This window comes from Littorina saxatilis, linkage group LG2 (assembly GCF_037325665.1).
Source record: "Littorina saxatilis isolate snail1 linkage group LG2, US_GU_Lsax_2.0, whole genome shotgun sequence".
NCBI lineage: Eukaryota > Metazoa > Mollusca > Gastropoda > Littorinimorpha > Littorinidae > Littorina > Littorina saxatilis.
The window spans coordinates 83,737,337-83,761,621 of record NC_090246.1 but is presented as its reverse complement, the minus strand read 5'-3'; the positions used below and the strand labels follow the sequence as shown (position 1 = coordinate 83,761,621).

Below are 24,285 nucleotides of genomic sequence, written 5' to 3'. Positions count from 1 at the left end.
ATACTACTTTCTCTCTTTCTGACACACAAACACACACACTGACTGTTACACACGTACACACACACACACACACACACACACAAACACGCACACGTACACACAGATTTTGTGAGTGCACGGCAACCTAGAAGGCGCACAGTTTACCTTCATGATAATAGGTTTGATGCATCTCTTGGCCGATTTACTCAAAACAGGACCTTTTCTTCAAGAATAATCACACCCTTGATTGGTGTTCCCTAATTTTGTAACCACCGCATACAGTTGTTACATCATTTCCTTGCACACCCCCCCCCCCCTTTTTTTTGAAGTAGTTCCGAAGTACTTCTTTTCTATTTTATCATGCACACAATCGGCAAATCGAACATTCTAGTTAACAAATACGCAATAATTTGTCATGAAAAAAAAAGAGAACAAGTTGTTGACCCACTGACAGAGACAATTCTGCATCAGAATAGCTGTAACAAATACATGTAGTATGATCTGCCGTACAATTTTGGAGGGGCTGAAAATCTGCTTCTTTATGCTGGATCTATCAAAGGGATCTGCGGAGGTTGAGAATTTAAAATAAAAAGTAGACTTCTTGACTATTTTATTATGCACGCAATCAGCAAATCGAACATCCTAGTGAACAAATACGCAATCATTTATACCTATAACTTGAAAATAAAAAACCCTGTTGACCCCATGACCGAGAAAATTCTAAATCAGAATAGCGGTAACAAATTGTGTGATCTGCCTTCACCGGACAATTTTTTAGAGGCTGACTATTTTCTTCTTTATAATAATAATAATAATAATAATAATAATAATAATAACGGGCATTTATAAAGCGTCTTATCAGAAGTTCAAAGCGCGTGACAACAATACATGTATACAAAAATTCATACAATCACTGTCAGATTCAAACAACACATCATGCACATCTCACATCCCCAGACTCTATGCTAAGGAACTATCCGTAATGTTGTTGGAACAAGTGAGTTTTCAAATACGCGGGATCTATCAAAGGGATGCACAATCTGCGGAGGTTGGGAATGGGTGTACACAAATCAAGCAAGGGTGTGGATAATGAGGATAACACATTTTATCTTATTTTTTTTATTTTCATTTTTATGACCCCAAGTGTCCGTGTAAAGGTGCAATCAGCCATCTAGCCTACATTTCTGGCAGTTAGAATGACCGATTATTTTTAACGTGCAACAGCGATGACATGGTGTTGGGAAACTTGTCTCTGAGTCAGTGCACATAAAATTGATCCGTGTCCGTCTTTGCCTGGATTCAAACCCTCGACTCCTCAACCAACAGCTAAGACATAATGTTTGCCAGGTCCTCTCTCATGTTGACGTCTGCTTCGCCACGCGCTGACATTGTGTAGTTTTGTTCCGTAGATTTGTAGACGGGGAGTGGAACTTGTAGCGCTTTGCACAGTCTCTTCCAGTCGTCGTAACACGTCGTTCTGACCGTGAACCCTGCCTCTCTGCAATCAATAGATGAAATACATGTTGTGTATGGATGCTACAATCTATTAAACAGCATTCTACCAGTATTCAAATTGTTTTCATTTTCATCTGTTTCTTCTTCTGCAATCGTGGGCTGCGACCGTTCACTCGTAGGCACGAGTGTTTTTCCGTGTATGGCCGTTTTTTCCCCACAATCGCATGTCTGATAAAGTCAAAAGGAGAAAAATCATTGACTGATAATTTGCTAAACAGAGAGAGAGAGAGAGTAAGAGAGAGAGAGAGAGAGAGAGAGAGAGAGAGAGAGAGAGAGAGAGGGGGGAAGACAGAGAGAGACAGAGACCGAGAGAGGGAGAGGGAGAGAGAGAGAGAGCGAGAGACCGACAGACAGTCAGACTGACAGACAGACAAACAGACAAGACAGACAGACACACACTGACAAACACACTCACCGCAATGCTCGCAACCCCCGCGTGTTCTGCTGGTGTTTGTTGATGTCAACATGGGGATGCCTGTGTCCCTCATCACGACAAGACGTCCGTCTCACCCAGTGGAACGAAGAGAACGCGATGGAGACTTCAACATCACTCTCCTTCTTCAGACCCTCTAGCGCTTGTCTGCAGCGATCAGCACATCTGAAGATCAAGCCGCATTTAGAGATAGTCCAATCAAATTCTCACAAAAAAGGCCTCAACCTTAAACTATTAAAATCAAATTTGATCTCAGCTGTTCTGTACTAAGTGAATGTGTGTGCATAACACATCCAAAATCCGCTAAAATCCGCCGGGCGGAACAGTGTTTTTTCGGGGGTCAAAGCGTGCAACCTTTCAGAAAAGTGGAATAAAGACTGAGCATTCTCTGGGAGCCAGTTGGAAAGTCGGAACCCAAAAGAAATAATTGCACTACATACTAGACATCCCTTTGACTATTATTCACCATAATCAATCATAAATAACAATTCTGGAGTCAACAGGTCGTATTATTTGCATAAATGGTGCCTTTTTTCAAGTAATTTTCGGCAAGACGCTTGTATACAAATTGGTGTACCTTCCAAGAATAACATGGTAGCAGAATTTATTAAAGTGAATACGTGGCCCAGTCATTCATGATAAATATGGAGCACTGCGCAGCTTAAAACGTGACATTGTGTGTGCATACGATCCTTACCTATCTCCCTACCCCCATAAATTGCCAAACGGCACTATCCCTCAGTTCCAGCCACTATTTTGACTGAACAACAGGCAACTTGTTAAAAAAATGCTTCAACGCATAATTATGTCACGACCATGTATCAGTAAAAGACAAGACCAACATTATCTAGTTATTAAACATTAATATTCTAACTTGTCTTTTCAAGTCCTTTCATCTGTCCCGAACCTTCACCGGGCGTCATGGGTCGTGTACGACCCAGAGCCTCACAAAATCGACTTTATCTCTGAAACTATTTGGGATTTTTAATTGAGACTTCATGTAATCTCCAATCACCATACGACCTTCCTGTTGCCAAACTTTTGAAAGATTATCTTTGTAAACAAACAAATAAACGATGACGTAATTTGAACTACACAGTCCGGATGATGCGGTGGGTCGTGGACGACCCAGACAACGCGTTTATTCCTATTCGGATTGTCACACGCACACACACGCGCGGCTGCTCAAGTATACCGGAAAGTGATCTTTGGGACAAAACTTACAATCTATGGTGTTCCTCTGTAAAACAAAGAGCATGTTGCTGACATTTTGTCAAAGAAAACTAATTATCAATATGAAAGAGAGAGAGAGAGAGAGAGAGAGAGAGAGAGAGAGAGAGAGAGAGTGTTTTCTTAGCCTCTTTGTCCCTGGCGTCATAACGGCGATAATATCCATGCCATGCCATGAAATGTATTCCAGCAATCTAAAGTGGCAGAGTTATGATCAACATTGTGTGCAACAAATTGCAGAGTCTGACTGGGGACAATGTTCGGAAGTTGAACACCTTCGGAAACTGCAGCATTTTGTTGGAATCTTTGCACCTCTGAGTAGGATGAGCAAAACCCCAGTTGATGTAAGGTGTCAATGAGGTATCGTGAACCAAAAGATTTGTGCATCTGCACACCTAATGCGTGTAGTTTGTCTTCTTGCGTGTATGATGCTCTGCCCAATGGAAGCTGCTTTGAAGCTCGGGTCTTTACCTGACAGAATCTGGGAAATTCAGCTTGTGAAGCTGCAGTAGCCCCAGCAAGGACAGGGTACGTGCTTTTATCACAAGTAATTTCCATCACTTCGCGGCGGATCAATCAAGCTGCAGCTTTAATGACAAGGAGAGATTCATCGTAAGATTATCTTCTTCTTCTTCTTTTCGATCGCCGATCACACTTGGAGTCCAGATCTTGAGATATAATTAGTGGTCCTCTGCAGCGCAGCCACTGGCCCGTACAGCTTGTTGTGCAGGGACTCCGGCATTGGCCAGATTTCCTCTCTCAGCACCTGGTGGTTCCTGCAGTCTCGTAGGATGTGGGCCGTGTCCTGCTCTGCTTCCCCACAAGAACACATGGGGGAGGGCACAACATGCAGCTTCTTGTGGAGATGCTGGTTAAGTCTGTTGTGTCCCGTTCTCAGGCGGAAGATGACCACCTGCTGTGGTCTGGATAGCAGGTGGTAGCTGTCCTGTGGCTGGGGCGTCCTGTGCAGAGACTTAATGATGGTCTTCATCTCTGTCAGGCTCACAGGGTTGTTCTCTTGCTCATCTTCTGCACCCAGCTTTGCCATCCTGTCCGCCTCTTCGTTTCCTTGTACACCACAGTGGGAGGGGATCCATTGCAGTACTGTCCTCAGGCTTTTGATGTTGTGTAGAGCGTGTTCCAGCTGAGGCAGTTTGCTACTGGTCATTGCTTGTAGTACTGACAGAGCGTCAGTCAGGAAGACCACCTGGTTGTCATGGTTGACTCTGTCGTTGATGGTGTATGCTGCATGGATCAGTGCCTGTACCTCAGCTCTGTAGTTTGTACAGTGGAGGCCTGTTGGTATAGCCTCTGCTTGCCTCTCTCCACTGGGGTACTGGACATACACCCCCGCTCCTCCATTTTTGACGGCCTCTGTGGCTGACCCATCAGTATACACCCGTATCCATGCTTCTTGGGGGTACCTTTCTTCAAGCATGGCAAGAGTCAGGGCTTTTTTCGTCACATTGCTCTGCTCGTCCTTTGTTGTGAGGTAGGGGACACTGGTCTGTATGTCCAGGTTTCCTTGTCTGTCTTCCCAGGGTGGGGCGTCAAGGGAGAAAGATGGTGGCTCCACTAGCTCTGGCATCTCTGCCTGATGTTTCTTCTGCAAAGCCCTTGCCTCAAGAGCGAAGCTTGATCTTTTCAGCCTGCCTGAGGACATCTTCTTGAGTCTGTCACTCATTGGATGGTCATGAGTGCACTGGTACTTGGTGGCTTGTACCATTGTTTTGCAGTCTCGCCTTTTGCTCAGTGGAGGAATGCCAGTCACCTGTTCCATCTTCTGTATAGGTGTTGATTTCATTGCGCCCGTGATGATTCTCAGCGCTTGGTTCTGTACTTTGTCTAGGGCCTGCTGGTGTGTCTTGGCTGCTGTTGCCCAAGAGCTTGATCCGTACTCAAGGTGCGGTCGTACAGTCCCCTGGTAGACTGATTTCAAGATCTTCTCGTTTGCACCCCAGTGTGATCCTGCCAGCTTCCGCATGATGTTTAGTTTTCTCCTGGCCTTTCCCTCTGCATTCATGATGTGTTGTTTCCAGGTCATGCGCTTGTCATAGGTGACCCCCAGGTATGTTTGCTGGTCTTCAAATTTCAGGGGTGTGTCACCCAAGGTCAGTTTGCCAGGTGTCGCTTTGGCAGAGAGTGTGAAGAGAGTGGCAGTGGTCTTCTCCCTGTTGATGGTCACACACCAGTCTTCCGCCCACGCTGCAACCTTTTCTAGGGCAAGTTGCATCCTGTAGGTTGCTGTGGTTGCATACTCTTCCGAGCACCAGAGAACAAGGTCATCAGCATACAGTGCCGCTTGGACTCCCTTGGGCAACTCTGGTACCAGGTCGTTAATGAAGAGTATGAATAGCGTGGGGGAGAGTACTCCTCCCTGTGGAACTCCTTGGCGTAGTAGCACCTTTCGGCCACAGTGACCGTCCACCAGCACTCTGGCCTTTCGGTTGTGCAGGTACGACTTGGTCCACTGGTACATGTTGCCTTTGACGCCGGAACGTAGGAGCTTCACAAGGAGTCCATCTTTCCAGACCTTGTCGAAGGCCTTCTGCAGGTCAATGAAAGTGGCCAGGGTGACCTTCTGGGCCTGGTAAGCATCCTCTATGACCTGGCTAAGGTGTGTTGTCTGGTCCTCCGTACTTCTGTGCTGTCGGAAGCCGGCTTGTTCTGGGACGATGATGCTTTCTGATTCCAGGTACAGCTGCAGGCGCTGGTTGACAATGCGCTCCATGGTTTTGCATACGCAGCTTGTCAGGCTGATGGGTCGGTAGCTCAGGGTTTTGGTCTTGTTTTTCCCTTTCTTTAAAACTGGGATCATCCTGGCTTCCTTCCAGCACTGAGGTACCTGTCCCTGTCTCCAGCTGAGGTTGAAGATGCCCAGTAGTTTCTGGAGGGCCGAGTTGCCTATGTGTTGCAACATCTCATTCGTAATGTTGTCTGGACCTGGAGACTTCTTCTTTTTGAGCTTCTTGATGGCATTCTTCAGCTCGGCCATGGTGATGTTTTGTTGCATGGCATCCTGGACGTTTCTTTCTGTTCTTTCTCCGATTTCTGTTCTGACTTCCTTTTGTAGAGGCAGGGGTATGGTGGTGTCGCTTTCTCCCCGATATGCTTGGGCGAAAGCATTGGCAGCGGCTTTTCCAGTGAGTGTTCTTCCTTCCTCCTCCAGGGTGATCTTCTGTCCCTTGTTGCCCTCTTCATTCAGTGCTCTTGTAAGTTTCCAGAGCTTTGTTGTGTCTTTTTCCATATTCAGCCCTGCCGTCTTTTCTCTCCAGCCTCTTCTCTTGCACTCTAGCTTTGTCTTCAGATGTTTTGCTTTGCTTTCTTGGAGTTTGATGTTGTTCTCCTGGCTAGGGTTCGTCTCTGCCTCTTCTCTCATTCTTGTGAGTGCATCGTGCGTCTTCTGCAGCTCATCAGACCAGTATGGGATGTAGTCCTTCCTCACTCCACGTGGGATGCTGTCCTTGGCTGCCTGGATTATGCTAGCATTGAATTCCTTTATCACGTTGTTGATGTTTCTCCCCTCTGTTTCTATGGCTCTGGTCAGCTCATTTGTTCGTATGTTGAACAGTCCCCACTTTGCCTTTTTGTAGTTCCATCTCGGGTGTTGTGGATGCTCAGATGCTGAGTCTCTACTGATGGTAAGGAGAACTGGGCGATGGTCGCTTCCACCCAGCTGTTCATCCACTTTTCTTGAGATGTTTTTGTGGATGTCATCCGTGCACAATGCCAGGTCTGGTGTTGTTGTTGAGTGCCAGCGGCGCGAGTAGAAGGTAGATGGATCTCTGGGGTCGTTGACAAGGATCAGGTGGTTGTCGTCCTGCCAAGATTCAATGTCTTCTCCTCGCCTGTCTAGTGTTTTATATCCCCAACTCTGGGACTGGCTGTTAAAGTCTCCAGCGATGAGGAAGCCACTGTCAGGGACCTGGATTGTGTCAAGCGACAGCATCTTGTCGTTGGGGCAGTAGTAGTTGACGATGTTCATCTTGCTGTCATTGGTCGTTATCTTGACTTCTATGTACTCTGCTTCTTCCATGTATCTGTTGGTTTCACTGGCATTTATGTTGTTCCTGACCAGAGTCATCACTCCTCCTTTCTTCCTCCCTTGTCGGTCACTCCTGAACACCTGGTACCCTCGGATCTTAAAGGGCTTCCCTTCTTGCAGGTGTGTTTCCTGAATGCAGCAGATGTTGATGCTGTTTTCATAGAGGAAGTGCTCTAATTCTTCCTTCTTATTGGATACCCCCTCTGCATTCCAATGCATGATGTTAATAGTGGGGTTGTCCTTGGCTCTGCTGTTTTTCCGGCCAGTCGCTTTCCTTTCTCGTCCCCTGGCTCCACAAGACGAGATGAAGGGACCTCCAGTAGCTGAGGGTGGACTCCTTTGAGGCGCGGAGCCCGGCGCTGCACCTGCCTGGTGGATCCTCACAGGGCGAGCACCATTACTGTCAATTCTGTTTCCAAGTGTCATAATGGCAGTTGATGCGTAGTGTTGTGGTTTGTTGGAGTGCGCCGTGCGGCCCAACACATACGTCTTCAGCACTCGAGGTTTCTGTCAGGGTTACCTCACCCTTAGCTCATGGCCCAAGGACCTGCCCTGTGAGCACAAGGTTGGTCCATATTAGTCTGGCCTCTACCCTTCGGCCTGTCCAGCTTGGGAAGCCCTGCCAGGAGTTTACACTCCCGCTGGCATAGCTCTTAGGGTCACCGAGACACGCAAACCACCACACCACGTTAAGGAATGGGCCATGTGGTGGATCGTAAGATTATTACAGTTGCTGCTCCTTGTGAAAGTCATGGATCATATCCATGATTCTTGAAGCTGTTCTCTTCAGAGTCAGTACGTCAGGTTTTCCATCCGCCTCGGCAATGACGATACTATCGCCGAAATGTTCATTTAGTTTGTTTTTCATGTATGGAATACTGTAGGGACTATGCTTCTCTCCCTCCTCTGAATCGGTTTGCATTATGTTTTTCATCACCTGCACCAGTTCACGAATGGTAAGTTGTTCATACACCCTGTCTTGACAGTATTTGACTACCTCCTCGAAGGCAGACACGCGTGCCTTGTCTTCCGCGTCGGCCTACACGCAATTTCTTCTTTCCAGGCTCGTGTGGATGACCGAAAATCCCAGGAATCTGTATCTGTAAGCCGTGTCTGAAATTAAAACTTGTTGCACATGCAACATGATATCTTATGTCTTTCGCAAAGCAGTCTTGCAAGAAATCTAGCCTTGTCTGCACTTGTCTTGACCAACTGTCATCTCTTGTTTTGCAACTCAGGCTGCATCACTGTGTCTTGAAATTTGTTCTTTGTACTTACTTTCACAAGATTCATCCCAGCAGATTTTTTCTTCTTCGAGAAATACTCACCTTTTCCACAGAAGAGACAGTGGGATCTAGATTCATAAAGGGCTTCCTCGTATCAAAGTTGCTTCTTCAGGCTTTAATTTGGTCGGAGTTTCCTTCTCGGATATCTTCTTTAAGCTTGTTTCAATTCTTTTCGGGTCAGTGTACTCGCGACGACAGTCTTTGTGAACATAATCTCCAACATCTGCATGCATGTTTTCTTCACCTCTTCCTTGACTTGCGGTGTTGATTCCGGCATAACCTTTTGCCGTAAGTTTAACTAGTTCATTGCAGGACTTGATTTGGCAGATGATGCATTTTCCCTCGTCATTCTGTAAAGGTATCATATTAATGCTTAGCTAAAGAAATCTAATGCACAATATTAAACAGACTGACCTCTTTTGTGATATGTTTCACCCCCAAAGCATTATTTTTGACGTAGAAGTAAATTTTACACACACGCGTATAATCATACGCACGTACGCATACGCAGTCCGCATGTAAGTACACAAATGCACGCCGGCATGCAATTAGATGCATACACACGCATGCATACACTCGCACGTATGCGCATGCACGCATTAGCGCATATGTTCACAGGCGCTCCTAAAAAAACCAAATTTGAACATCAAACAGAAACATTTTAGTCATATTCTAGTCATAAGTCGGCTTGCCATACTTTTCGTACACAGCGGAGAGTAAAACCCTACTTCACCGTCCTGGATAAGACGCCCCTGACCCCGCTTAGTTTTGTTTGCCTCAGTATCACAACGCAATAAATGTAAGAGAGAAGACTAATCAAAGATGAAACATTAACAAATCTACAGCGCTAGGCACAAAAATGTTAGGTACACTCAGTGCAAGTGTTCAAATTATCGTGGCGGGTAAACTTCGAAGGCCCTACCCACCAAGCTATCGGTCAATTCACTCAATAACCACGCGTACGCGATAAAAACAGCTAAATCAGTTGTGTCATCTACTTGTTGAATCTGTATACATTTAGCAATAATCATTAAATATTCAAGGTTCCAACACAAATAGCTCGCGTACCTCTGAGTTTGTTCCTGCCGACTGGCAATCGGCGGTGTCGTCTACTGCAGAAATTTTTTCAAGGTTATGTCAACTTCCGGTATGGAAGGCAATTTGAGTCAATTATGCGGCGCAGCTCATTTCAAGCGAAGATTTAACGTTCTTCCGACGCATGTACAACGGCGGATTTGTTTGCTATAACTTTATTACTCCCTTGTAATTCTAAAACCGTGAAGTTTTAATTTGATTGTATTAGTTTGACCTTTAATTTCAACATTCTCAGACTAATACACAAGTTTTACAAACACAAACATATTGCGACCCTTTTTGTACCCAAATAGACGAATTCCGGAAATATCTCTGTCGGTTTTTTGTGGGTTGTGGAAGAGTTGCTTTCCTTTGTTTTCCTTTCTTTTCCATAGTAACACTGAGGCAAGCTACACGTGCCAATGTAGGCTTGCCGGGGCTCAGTGTCTGTCGACTATACAAAATCATCCCCCTGTTATTTTCTTCAAATGTGTATGCCTCAAAGGCACTTGACATTGCCATTTCCCAGCACCATTTTTGGATTTAAGATGTAAAAAAAAACCACCCACCCACATTCAAGTGATAGCCGCTCTCAAAATAATGCACACAACAAGCGAATGATAACTTAGTTTAATCCACTTCTGTGCACACCCAAAATTCATCCGACAAAAATGTATGGATACAATTAAAAAAGCGTCCAAAAAATCAGAAGATGCACTATTTAGCACTTTTCAGGTACGTCAGGGCAGGAAGGAGGAGAACCGTACAATCTACGCAAACGTAGGTTACGACAATTTGTAAAGCATTCAGCCAGTAGCACTTACTTTGAACAGGGGCTGGAGTTCTGCATAATAGTAATGGACTTCAACTTTTCTCTGTTGACGGCAGAGAGAAGAAGCAGCAAGTGGTTCATCATGTGCGCCTCTGCATGCTCGTTTCGGTCGTTCTCGAACAGTGGGGAATGCAAATCTGAGTCCTTGTCACAAAAGTGCAGCCAGTAGATAGCGAGATACTGTCTAGTGTTTGGGGTCTCCCCGCACATCCAAGCCTTCTCGAAAAGATCATACCTCTCCAGGTTAGTTGGTGGGTATAGGTTCAAACAAGGTCTCACAGGAAACTGTGATCCTTCGTCCATGCCTGCTGCTGGTCCTGGGAATCCTGGAGGACCCGGGTCATCCTGAGGTCCCTGAAATCCCCAGTGCCAGTTGTGCCAACGCCAATAGCTGTCATATTCTTCGTCAGCAGCACCATGGTGAAAGGGAAAAGGATGATGCCGTGGTTGCTGGTCAAACCGATTGGTTCCCGGAGGTCCTTCGTATCCGTTTCGCTGATGTGGTGGTCCAAAACGTTGTGCGGTCGACTGTCCTTCATATCCATCTCTATGGTGACTACGAGAAGGACGATCGTGTAGTTCTCCAAACCATTGGCCTGGAGGATATCCTTCATATCTACCCCCTTGGTTGTGAGGTCCTTCATATCCGATTCGCTTGTCAAACCGATTGGTTCCCGGAGGTCCTTCGTATCCGTTTCGCCGATGACGCTGATGTGGTGGTCCAAAACGTAGTGCGGCAGACTGTCCTTCATAACCATCGCTATGGTGACTGAGAGAAGAATGGTCATGTAGTTGTCCAAACCATTGGCCTGGAGAATATCCTTCATATCCATCCCATTGGTGATCGTGGATAGCATGCGCATCTGGACCGTTCATCTGTTCAAACCATCCTTTGGTGGCATCTTCCAACGTAAGCAGCCGTGCGAAAGCTTGAGCTCGTGGATTGGCAGAAAAAGGTCTGTGAAAATCAAAATGCCCCCATTCTGAAAATCCTGTGTCCGTGGAAAAATACACACCTCGGCCTCTATTTGCATGCTGACCTCGGGCCCGTGACCTTGGCCTGTTGGACTTCTTTCCTCTGACTGGTTTTGAATTCTGAAAGCATTAGCATACAATGTATAAGCGTGACACACGTTAAAAGCATGAGTATACCTGCAGCTGATAACAGCACCTGGTGCAGCTGCTTCAAGAGATCACGTTCGGTAATAACTCTGTCGGGTTGGTATCACTGAGTAGTGAAAGAGTTGTTTCTCTTGGACAGATTGTGGCAAGCTTTTTCCTCGTTAGATTATAGGCCAATGACTAGAAAGAGGCGTATCTCTTCACGTGTTTGCGACTTTGTGTCGAGGCACGCCTCTCGCTAATGATCTAATGTCACGTAAAAAAGCGTGCCTCAATGTGTCCAAGAGAAACAACTTTTTCACTATTCACACAAACCCAAAATACTTATTTCAGGAATTCGTTTATTCAACACACACGCATGCAGTACCACCCACACACACACACACACCGTGGCACACACACACCGTGGCACACACACACGAAAAACACCTATACTTGTGTACTGCTCCAATATAAACCACGTGCCCTGTACAGTACGTATCACATGCACATCATGCTAGCTATACTTCTGACATGATGTATACGCAGATGATTCATTCGCTCGGCTTCCTGACGAGTGGGCGAAAACTGATTCTATCAAGATAAGTTTTGTGTGAATATGTGTTTGTCTGTTCACTTAAAAGACCCGTTGGGTCGAACTATCTGTGAATGTATCGTTTTGTCAATAACAAACGTTCCAACAACCTACCTTTCTTGTTTTTTGATTTTGAATTTTGGAACGTTGGCAGTCTCTTTGTTTCTGGATTTAATAAGAATTTATTAAATAAGAATCTATAGCTAAACTCTTAATTATTTTAGAGTGAAGTAAAATCAATACATGTGGCAAATGCTAATGATGCCCTTTTGAACAAGTTTCTACGGGTATTTAAAGCTCTTCTTTATAATAGTTTTAAACAAAAATAAAAAATAATAGTTTTAAAAATTAAAAAACTTTATAAATAGTAAAAAAAAAAATTATAAATAGTTTTAAAAAACTATTCAAAATAGTTTTCTTCATTATAAAGTCAGCCGTATGTGTCAATGATAAATGAATGAGAATGTTGCAAGACTTACATCTCACTAGCCAGGCGACAGTAACGTGTGTATCGTTTTGAGGCATACTTGGCAAGAATGTAGCGTTAATTCGTAGGTAATTAATACTTTCTTGTTTTTTGATTTTTATACTTTTGACAGCTTGTTTCGCACTTTGAAAAAAAGAGGTGCACCGCCTAAGTGGTTTCCTTTCATGAATACACCCAGCATGGTGCAAAAACTTATGCACTTTGTGATAAGAAATAAGTATAATACCAGTTATATCTTAGCACGCATCAGTACATCGACTTTAGCTATAGCTTGATTTAGGATCATACCCGGCGTCTCAGGTAACAGGATGCATGCCATTGGTGGACAAGTTTGTAATAAGTATGAATTTAAAATTGAAATTTTTTTTTTTTTACAGATTGCCACCAGTGTCTGTCAAGACGAAATGATTTCATCGAAAAAATCACACTCTTTACAGATTGGTTATTTGTGTACGGTATGAGTCCAAGGAGAGGGGTGTTATTATACTGTGTCCCATGTGAAAGCCTACCCAAATCTGAGATGGTAAGTCGAATCGTTTACACGGGGAAGAGCCGGGCCTTTAAATACCCGTAGAAACTTGTTCAAAAGGGCATCATTAGCATTTGCCACATGTATTGATTTTATTTCACTCTAAACTCCCCACTTCACTTAAAGTCACCAAAAGGTCAAATGTCAACCGGCGAACGTGAGACAGAGAAGAAAAACGGTATCAAACATGGCCTTACCATTTCAGGTTGACGGGCGTCGGTAGCCTCCTTTCAGTCTTCAAAGTGAACTTTTTCAAAATGTGTTTACTGAGGTCTTCCCTAAGACCTGCTGCTACGAACAGCACTTCTCGTGTCTTCAACAGATCCAACAAGGTAATTCAACGAAGACTAAGACGTGTGACTTTCTACTGTGAGGATACGCTGTGTGAAAGTTTATATATAAGACATGATTCCTGCCTGCTTCGTCACAACACATCAAAAACGCACACATGTATTGGACAATATTCAGTGCATGCATACGAATTAGTCATGTTGCGCATGTCACATGCATGTCATAATGATCTTCCTGTTTCGTTGATGAATCAGTAGCCTACAGCGGACGTTCATAGGCCTACTATTGACTACAAAAAAAAGGCCCCAAACACAGGGTCTCACTTTACTTAAAAAATGAAGTATCACTGATTTTATTTGCCCCAGCATAAGCAATCAATAATGCTAACAAACAAAAGAGAATTTTACTTAACCAAACCTTGGTTTTCACTCGATTATCGTTTGCCCCCCCACCCCCCATCTCCCCAAAGGCTTATTTAATCAAGTCATTGACGGTATAAACTTGATACACCCCGCTTTTTGTGGATACTGACATTGCTCGATGTTAGATAAGATAAGATAAGATTCATAATATAGTCCTGTGAGGTAACCCTCATGAAAATTCGGGCTGCCATACAGTATACGGCGCTACCCATTTTAAACTAAAATGTCAGTGCATGCCGTGTATTCATGTTTCCAAGCCCTGAGACTTTCGTTGTGAACTTGGGGGGTTCTTTATCGTGCGCATGAGGTTCTCCTTTCCGGCGAACGGACTGGGTGGCCGAGTGGTAACGCACTTGCGTTCGGAAGCGAGAGGTTGCGAGTTCGACCCTGGGTCAAGGCATTAGCAATTTTCTCCCCCCTTTCCTAACCTAGGTGGTGGGTTCAAGTGCTAGTCTTTCGGATGAGACGAAAAACCGAGGTCCCTTCGTGTACACTACATTGGGGTGTGCACGTTAAAGATCCCACGATTGACAAAAGGGTCTTTCCTGGCAAAATTGTATAGGCATAGATAAAAATGTCCACCAAAATACCCGTGTGACTTGGAATAATAGGCCGTGAAAAGTAGGATATGCGCCGAAATGGCTGCGATCTGCTGGCCGATGTGAATGCGTGATGTGTTGTGTAAAAAGAATTCCATCTCACACGGCATAAATAAATCCCTGCGCCTTGAATATGTGCGCAATATAAATTGCATAAAAAAAAATAATAAAAAAAAATAAATCCCTGCGCTTAGAACTGTACCCACGGAATACGCGCGATATAAGCCTCATATTCAGGGCCGTAGCAGCCCTACCGGCCACTCCGGCCATGGCCGGACCAGTTTTTTGTTAAAAAAAAAAATTCGTCTTCATAAGCTTCAGCGCTGTGTTAGGAGGAACGAGGGGTCGTGACTTAGATCGCACAATGACAGCGTTAAAGGCATACTAACGCACTCCCGTGTTTACAAAGTGTAGTTTGCCCACAATCGATGTCAAACGCACCATAAGACCATATAATGACGATACGTCACCATGCGCGGACCATAATACATGCATTACAGCTTGTTCTAGCCTCTGAAAAAGTGAGGATGTCAACAAAGCCGCGGTGTTCTCTCCCTTGCATCAACGTTACATGTGTTGCCAAATCTATAAATAGGACGATCCAGATCAAAATGAAAATTCAAATATCTCAACATTTAAGGGGTCCTAGACCACAATATTTTGCAGGGAACTTAATTTAGTCTGTCTCCAGCTGTTGGTAAAGCAATTAGCGTGTATAGTCATCGAGTACATATGGCTTTAAGCGAGAAATTGTCACTAATTGACATTCACAAGTGAAGACTATAGATCTAAATCTAAAGTAAAACTAAAAGGCAAACTGCGTATGCACCGACTGAGACGCATTACTGATCCACTGAGCCATCGCGTTTTGCACTGAAGAGACATCTGAGTTATCTACCTTAGTTCACGTTTTTCGTTTCCCGGGAAAAGTACCTTTTTATATTTAGTCAAGTTTTGACTAAATATTTTAACATCGAGGGGGAATCGAAACGAGGGTCGTGGTGTATGTGCGTGTGTGTGTGTGTGTGTGTGTGTGTCTGTGTGTGTGTGTGTGTGTGTAGAGCGATTCAGACTAAACTACTGGACCGATCTTTATGAAATTTGACATGAGAGTTCCTGGGTATGAAATCCCCGAACGTTTTTTTCATTTTTTTGATAAATGTCTTTGATGACGTCATATCCGGCTTTTCGTGAAAGTTGAGGCGGCACTGTCACGCCCTCATTTTTCAACCAAATTGGTTGAAATTTTGGTCAAGTAATCTTCGACGAAGCCCGGGGTTCGGTATTGCATTTCAGCTTGGTGGCTTAAAAATTAATTAATGACTTTGGTCATTAAAAATCTGAAAATTGTAAAAAAAAATAAAAATTTATAAAACGATCCAAATTTACGTTTATCTTATTCTCCATCATTTGCTGATTCCAAAAACATATAAATATGTTATATTCGGATTAAAAACAAGCTCTGAAAATTAAATATATAAAAATTATTATCAAAATTAAATTGTCCAAATCAATTTAAAAACACTTTCATCTTATTCCTTGTCGGTTCCTGATTCCAAAAACATATAGATATGATATGTTTGGATTAAAAACACGCTCAGAAAGTTAAAACAAAGAGAGGTACAGAAAAGCGTGCTATCCTTCTTAGCGCAACTACTACCCCGCTCTTCTTGTCAATTTCACTGCCTTTGCCATGAGCGGTGGACTGACGATGCTACAAGTATACGGTCTTGCTGAAAAATGGCAGCTACTTGACTAAATATTGTATTTTCGCCTTACGCGACTTGTTATTTTTGTTATGGCCGGACCACTTTTAGGAGCTGTGCTACGGCCCTGCATATTGATTGATTGATTGATTGATCCTTTCCAAAGCCGCACACTTTTCTGGGTCATGAACTCGGTGAATTAAAAGTTGTTTATGCCACCTGGTACGCGATCTAATAGCTGTTCTTATGCAGATAGACTGACACAGACACAGATACGGAATCACTGACACTACGGCAGACACTACTCAGTGAGTAATTATGCACACCGGCAGATTCATATACACACACACACTATGCCTAACACGGCCGGGGTCGATATTCTACTTTAACTTGTGTAGGCTACTGCACTGACACACACACACAAACACACTGGCCCGCACACACACAGACACAAACATACCCCGGCGCCGGCATACGGCACTGGCACTGACTGACACTGATACACCGACTGTGACTGACACATGCACGCACGCACACACACACACACACACTGACACCCACAAACCCACACTGGCAATATATCCACTCGACACTGAGCATGATGATGATACTCATTCACACAGTCACAGGCTGACTGACACTCAGTGACGCACACACACACACTGACTGACACGGCACACACACACACACACACTGACACGGCACACATACACACACAAAGGCACACACACACAAAGGCACACACCACACACACACATACACACACACGCAAACGCGCGTGCGTTAAAAAAACAGAAAGTGAAAGTAAGTTTACCATTTAATGATTATCATTATGGCGGTCAGTGGCCGAACGGTGCACAAAGTCCTTTTGACAAGGTTGTTTTTGCTCTGGAGAGCATGTACCCGCCGTCAGTGACTGAATGTTAATAAATAATTACACATGTGTTTGTTTTGAGTGTTTTTATACTCATCAGGGCCGGACTACCGGGGGGGTTATGGGGGTTGCGCAACCCCCCCCCCCCCCCTAGCCTAAACATGTACCTTACTTATTTAATTTTTTTTTATTATTGCTTATTTTATGCCGTTTCATGCAAGGAGCGACCATTTTCCTATCTCATTATATGACCTACCCATCAGCTTCAGGGGGCGAAGCCCCCTGACCCCCACAACGGGGGGGGGGGGGGGGGTTCTAGGGTTTCCGGACCCCCCCAGCCAAAAAATAAAAATATTGAATGAGGTATGCATTTCTTTATTTTACATTGAGTTTCAATTTTTGGGGTATTAATCAGTGAAAAAATCTGCTGCCTGAAACTGGTAATGATCATCCTCAGAATGCACCAGATTGCACCATTTTGCATCCTTTTTGTACAAAATTTTCCGGGGGGGGCATGCCCCCGGACCCCCCTAGCAAGCTAGGCGCTTTGCGCCTTCACACCCATATCTTCACAATATACTTTTGAAAAAACACACCCATAAAATGAACTGATCCGCCCCTGCCGCCAGGGGGGACATCCCCCTGGGCCACCACTGGCACCCCCCCCCCCCCCTCCTCTTCGCCTAGTCCGGCCCTGCTCATAAGATTCTGGGGAAAACTTTAAATATAACTTTCAAGCCTGACCACAGGCGGAGGCCTGACACAGGCTGAGTGTGCCACCGCGACGAATAGCATACTCGCGTCGTCTGCTTCAGATCTCGCGAGATTTACGTCTGAAAGCGCATCAAAATGGCGGCAAATATGAGAGTTTTCAGTCTGGCATAAACTGGAGTTCGTGATCTTATCTGAAGCAACACAGTCGACTCCAGAGCTGGTAAGACCAAAAGTGCCCAATTCTTAATGATGTTCTGTGTAAAGCCACCACAATCTAATTTGAAAGTAAAGTAAGAGTAGTACTAGTAATAAAGGTGAGTTATGTGTACTCACTGACTCAGTCTCAACTCGGGGTAAGACTAAAACAAAAAGTAGACTTTCACTTTCACTCTATAATTTATAAACTGTAAAGCTTGGAATTTGATAGTACAAACGTAGAACTGACAACATATTCAAACAACTAAGCCTGCTGTGGTGATGACACTGACAGCAGTGTTGTCAAATTCTTAAAGTTTAAACAGAATAATTAGAATTTAGACCAGGGGCATTTGTCAGATTTTATTTTTTAAAACGCATTATTCAGATGCCCATTCCAAAACTGTGTTGAAAAAAAAAGTATGAGATATGTTTATACATTTATACATGTACAGAGATATTAAATGGGTTGAATTAATTGTTCCAGACATCAGGTACTCAGTGAACCATGCGTCGCTCTGCCGCTCCAAGCCAGCAGCATTCCGCCAAACGTGCCAAGTTCATGGTGCCATACAAACCAGCAGAACCACCAGTGGCACACCTGTCACAGTCAGTGATGAAAACTTAATGATACTAATGAATGCTTATAGTTTTACAGTATATGTAGCACGACCCAGTAAGGTCATATATACATTGTACTACGTTGCAAGCCCCTGGAGCAATTTTTTGATTAGTGCTTTTGTGAACAAGAAACAATTAACAAGTGGCTCTATCCCATCCCCCCCTTTCCTCATCGCGATATAACCTTGAACGGTTGAAAACGACGTTAAACACCAAATAAAGAAAGAAAGAAAGCACGACCCACAGAAGTATTTTGTGCTATACTCCCTATAGCTCTCTTCACTTTGATTAATGATAATTATTAGTACCTAAGAAAAGCAATGAAATTACAACATAATAAGTTACTGCATGGTGACATAGGTCTATTCTAAGGCCAAACAAAAATATATGTTGGGTTAAGGTAACCCGACCGACCCTATTTTTTCCCGCCGACCCCCAAATTTTTTTTTTTATTTAAAAAACAAAACAAAAAACTTTTGGCACATTTTGCGAACCATACCAAGACTAAGGGAAGTAACCTCCTTAAAAATCGACTAAATTAAAAAGAAAAAATAACAAGTCGCGTAAGGCAAAAATACATTTAGTCAAGCTGTTGAAGTTGAACTCACAGAATGAAACTGAACGCAATGCAATTTTTCAGCAAGACCGTATACTCGTAGCATCGTCAGTCCACCGCTCATGGCAAAGGCAGTGAAATTGACAATAAGAGCGGGGTAGTAGTTGCGCTGCGAAGGATAGCACGCTTTTCTGTACCTCTCTTCGTTTTAACTTTCTGAGCGTGTTTTTAATCCAAACATATCATATCTATATGTTTTTGGAATCAGGAGCCGACAAAGAATAAGATGAAAGTGTTTTTAAATTGATTTCAAAAATTTAATTTTGATCATAATTTTTATATTTTTAATTTTCAGAGCTTGTTTTTAATCCAAATATAACATATTATATGTTTTTGGAATCAGAAAATGATGAAGAATAAGATGAACGTAAATTTGGATCGTTTTATAACAAAATTATTTTTTTTACAATTTTCAGATTTTTAATGACCAAAGTCATTAATTAATCTTTAAGCCACCAAGCTGAAATGCAATACTGAAGTCCGGCCTTCGTCGAAGATTGCTTGGCCAAAATTTCAATCAATTTGATTGAAAAATGAGGGTTCCGCCTCAACTTTTACAAAGAGCCGGATATGACGTCATCAAAGGTATTTATCGAAAAAAAGAAAAAAACATCCGGGGATATCATTCCCAGGAACTCTCATGTAAAATTTCATAAAGATCGGTCCAGTAGTTTGGTCTGAATCGCTCTACACACACACACGCTCAGACACACACACACACCACGACCCTCGTCTCGATTCCCCCTCTATGTTAAAACATTTAGTCAAAACTTGACTAAATCAGTAAATGTAAAAAAGGCCGATCTATCGACCCTATCTTTTTGGGTCATGTACGTTACCCTAAACCAATATATATTTTTGATTGGCCTAATGTACAAACACTCTTTAACTGGGCCACTAACTTTCCGGTTTGGGGAAAAGTTTAACATTTGATTTCTGGGTTTGACTCTTTGGCATTGCTCTATCAATATCATAGTCTATGTTTGAAGTTAAACTTAATCTGTCAGCAGGGCTCCTAGGATTTTGAGATTTGGACATAATGTAGCCCTTACTGCCCCTGCAATAAAATTGCAACACAACGGCAACAATACAACACATTAAACTTTGATGAAGAGAACATGAAAACAACGTTCTAACATGCTTTTTTGGGGGGAAGGGTGACGCAAGGTGGGGATCTCTAATCCTTTTACAAGAGCTTATCCTAGTGATTTAGAAAGGATTGTAGAATTAATGGTAATCAAATGTCTTGTTTATTTCAGAGCAGGAAAAATATCCCTCTCCGCCGCTTCTGAGTTTGAGACGGACAGAGAAGCATCAAGAGGAATGACAGTTTCGGGTTCAACTTGTGACACTGACACTGACAGAGTCAACACTGTGTCATCACCAAAAGCGACACAAAAGATTCAGCAGATATTCTCTCCTCCAAGTTTTCTGAGTAGAAAGACAGATTCTATCTCTGGTAGTGGCACAGGTCAGTATCACACATCACAACACCGAAGGTCTCTGCCAGCTTCTGGTACAGCTAATAGAAATGAAACACGCAGGGACACACCTGGTGTAGACAATGTCAAGAGCGATGACAATTGCTGTGAGTCTGAATCTGATTCAAAGCATGTTGCAGCAGATGATGACAGAGCAGCAGAAACAATAACGCACCAAACACACAGTTCGGTTCTTGAAACTTCTCCACAAAATCCTGCACACAAATCAGTTGAGAATGCCATTGAGTCTGACAGCGTTGAGGCAGGTGACAACGATGCAAGACTTCCTTTAAAGCCGTTTAATGCTGCACGCAAGTTCCAGTCTCCGCTGATGTCTCGGTCTTGGCAAGTCAAAGAGAGCGGTCAGACGGCAGACCACAAAAGAAACCATGATGGTGGAACTGGAAAGGTCGCCTATAGTGCCGCAAGCAATCACTCAATAGCGGTGAAAGTTGTGTCTGGAAACAGCGGAGCTGTTGATGGGACAGAATGTGCTGTCAAATGTAGCTACTTCTCTGTCGTGTGGTGCAAACTGTCCAAGAAAAAGGTGAGACAGGAATGAAGAATTGTCTTGTTTTCTTACACACAGAATGATGCTTAAAATGACTTTCATACTCTTAGATCTGCCTGTGAAAAATGTGTTCTCTCTAGCCCTCAGTCTTTCTAATCAATGTTTAAGAAATAAAATCTGATTAAAATTTTGTTTAAATCTAACGATTAGAATTTCAAAATCATGCTTGAATTTATTATTGTTAATGTTATTATGATTTTATTAAATTCTTCTGTTGGAGCTTTAAGATTTTTTATAATGTATCTTTTTATTTCAGCACAAGAAATGGGAAGGGGATGGTAAGTTTACAGTCAAATATGAGTTGAATTCTTATGCTAAAGGTTAGCAGTGCTAGATTGAAAAACCTTGAACAGCTTGTCTTAAACAGATATATGCAGCAAAAAACAACAAAAATAAATAACTGAATGTGCCTTCATTCATGAGTCTTGCTCTTACTGTTAAATATTTGTTTTGGAATTTTGATATTTTACATGAAAATGATGAATGTTAGTTCTTCTTCAATGTTTGATGTGGAATGTTAGTTGAAAGTGAAGCTGGACAGCATCTTAGTTTTAGTCTGTCGCAGCTGAATTTTCTTTTCTCAAGAGGAAGTTGCTCACACTGCTTGTAAGAACGTAAAAATAAAAAAAATAAAAAAGTGAAGAGATTTTAAAAAGATAACACTAACACAAAGAAGAAGATATAGTCGAACCTGCCCGGGCGACCGACTCTCAATATCGACCACCTACCCACAACTACCACCTGAAAGGATCCCTGACGAGTTTTTTCCCCCTATATCTTTCGTTCATTTTTTCATAGCGACCACCTGTCAAATGAACTCTTGATCAGTCCCTAGGTTGGTTGTTACACTCACAGATAGATTTTTCTGTACAGTGGAGCCCCCATTTTAAGACCTCCAACAATCTGAGAAAATCAGGTCTTAGAAAAGGAGGGAGTTTTAAAATGGGGTAAATTTACAGAGGTTACGTCTGAGAAAACAGGGTCTTAAATTTAAGTTAAAAGGGAGGGAGTCTTAGGCCTAAAAAAAAAATAGGTGTTGTTACAGTAACCCGACCTACTCTATTTTTAGGGGCCGACCCTATAACTTTTTATTACATTTGTCAACAAAAAACAAAAAAACAAAACCAACCGAGTGCAGAAAACGCAATGAAAGCAAAATTTAGCGCCCGAGTCGCACACTTATTTCCCTGTCAAATAGGTTTAATTTGTACACATTAGAAAAAAAAGTAAACAAAAAAAAAAGTGATTGCCTACCTTCCTACCCTATATTTTTTGGCTATGTTATCGTAACCACACCTATTTTTTTTTTTTTTTGCCTTACATTGGGGTTCCACTGTAGTGGTGCTTTATTATTAAATACATGTGTCAAATTGTGTGCAGCTGTGTTGGTGACCCAAGGACGCCGTGTTACTCTGTATGACATGGATGGAAAAGAGTATGTGTTTGAACTTCTTCATCGTTTGGTGTATGTGTTTGAACTTCTTCATCGTTTGGTGTATGTGTTTGAACTTCTTCATCGTTTGGTGTATGTGTTTGAACTTCTTCATCGTTTGGTGTATGTGTTTGAACTTCTTCATCGTTTGGTGTATGTGTTTGAACTTCTTCATCGTTTGGTGTAAGTGTTTGAACTTCTTCATCGTTTGGTGTATGTGTTTGAACTTCATCGTTTGGTGTATGTGTTTGAACTTCTTCATCGTTTGGTGTATGTGTTTGAACTTCTTCATCGTTTGGTGTATGTGTTTGAACTTTTTCATCGTTTGGTGTATATGTTTGAACTTCTTCATTGTTTGGTGTATGTGTTTGAACTTCTTCATCGTTTGGTGTATGTGTTTGAACTTCTTCATCGTTTGGTGTAAGTGTTTGAACTTCTTCATCGTTTGGTGTATATGTTTGAACTTCTTCATCGTTTGGTGTATGTGTTTGAACTTCTTCATCGTTTGGTGTATGTGTTTGAACTTCTTCATCGTTTGGTGTATGTGTTTGAACTTCTTCATCGTTTGGTGTATGTGTTTGAACTTCTTCATCGTTTGGTGTATGTGTTTGAACTTCTTCATCGTTTGGTGTATGTGTTTGAACTTCTTCATCGTTTGGTGTATGTGTTTGAACTTTTATCGTTTGGTGTATGTGTTTGAACTTCTTCATCGTTTGGTGTATGTGTTTGAACTTCTTCATCGTTTGGTGTATGTGTTTGAACTTTTTCATCGTTTGGTGTATGTGTTTGAACATATTCAGTGTTGTTCCCAGACTGAGGAAACACTTGGTCATTTGGACCTAGGCTGAAAATATGGTTAGGTCCACAATGTCCTGGCTAGGATAAAATTGCTCGTTCAGAAGAGCTCCTAGTCCTACATGTCAGAACTATTGACTAAACGGTTAACTGGCCAGGGATCAGAACATTGCTTCAGATCAACAAAGTATGGGTCAGTGATTGAAGACCGTGGCCTGAGAACAAAACTGTCATGATATTGTGTTTGTGTGTATGCATACTCGCTTTTCTGTCCATAGATCTGCGTGTAGAAGTCTGTGTGCGCACACTTATTTTAGTGAAGAGTATGACTCTTTGTGATTTAAATTCTTATCCCCCATCCTATTCCCTTCTACTAATAACTATCCTTTTATGATTTCCTTGATCACCTAATTGTGTAGATTCCCTTTTATCTTGTTTCACACATGGAAATCCAAGGCAGATGAAAAGGTCTCACTCTGCACACAATACAACAAAGACAATCATTCTTTTTTTCAGAATCGGTAAAGGCAGCGGCTACAAAAGTGCAGAGCTGGAATCACTGGCAGAAGATGAAACTCTTGTTGTTGGCGGCAAAGAGATACAGGTGTGTTGGTTTAAACAAGGTTTTACTCGATTAAATATGACACAATAATAAAACGAGAAACAACAGGGACACGAACTCAAGCGAACGCTTATATTATGTGCCCTATGCTGTTGGATAATAACACAAATATGATGTCGGACATAACATTACTAATATACTATAGAACTATCTGGATCAAAATCAGAGTCAAAGCAAACCAAGGGGGGGGGGGGGGAACAGGTGTGTTCAGTGCGAGAGATCCAGTAACTTGTGATCCAG

The 24,285-nt window shown here is 42.7% G+C and overlaps 3 protein-coding genes across 5 annotated transcripts in view; 2 read left to right on the top strand and 1 right to left on the bottom strand.

The window, feature by feature from the left end:
• Positions 1-24,285, top strand: part of LOC138959943 (N-acetylneuraminate (7)9-O-acetyltransferase-like) — a 167,038-nt gene that overhangs the window by 140,825 nt on the left and 1,928 nt on the right. The window lies entirely within an intron of this gene.
• On the bottom strand, positions 1,199-13,439 carry LOC138959944 (uncharacterized). The gene is made up of 4 exons (XM_070331628.1): positions 13,304-13,439; positions 10,387-11,489; positions 1,910-2,092; positions 1,199-1,477 (listed from the first exon to the last, which is right to left on the bottom strand). Exons 1-4 carry the CDS (start codon positions 13,304-13,306, stop codon positions 1,306-1,308), a joined length of 1,461 nt encoding a protein of 486 aa, XP_070187729.1. The 5' UTR covers positions 13,307-13,439; the 3' UTR covers positions 1,199-1,305.
• The window catches only part of LOC138959939 (DNA repair and recombination protein RAD54B-like), a 57,867-nt gene continuing 46,895 nt past the window's right edge, over positions 13,314-24,285 (top strand). For 2 of the 3 annotated variants that reach the window (XM_070331619.1, XM_070331621.1), the window contains exons 1-6: positions 13,314-13,438; positions 18,395-18,516; positions 20,404-21,172; positions 21,453-21,474; positions 22,577-22,631; positions 23,940-24,027. In XM_070331619.1, coding sequence (XP_070187720.1) covers positions 18,416-18,516; positions 20,404-21,172; positions 21,453-21,474; positions 22,577-22,631; positions 23,940-24,027 — 1,035 coding nt within the window. In that variant the 5' untranslated portion in view covers positions 13,314-13,438; positions 18,395-18,415. Of the gene's footprint in view, positions 13,439-17,800; positions 17,933-18,394; positions 18,517-20,403; positions 21,173-21,452; positions 21,475-22,576; positions 22,632-23,939; positions 24,028-24,285 lie in introns of those variants that run through there. The other variant, XM_070331620.1, reaches the window with a different exon arrangement.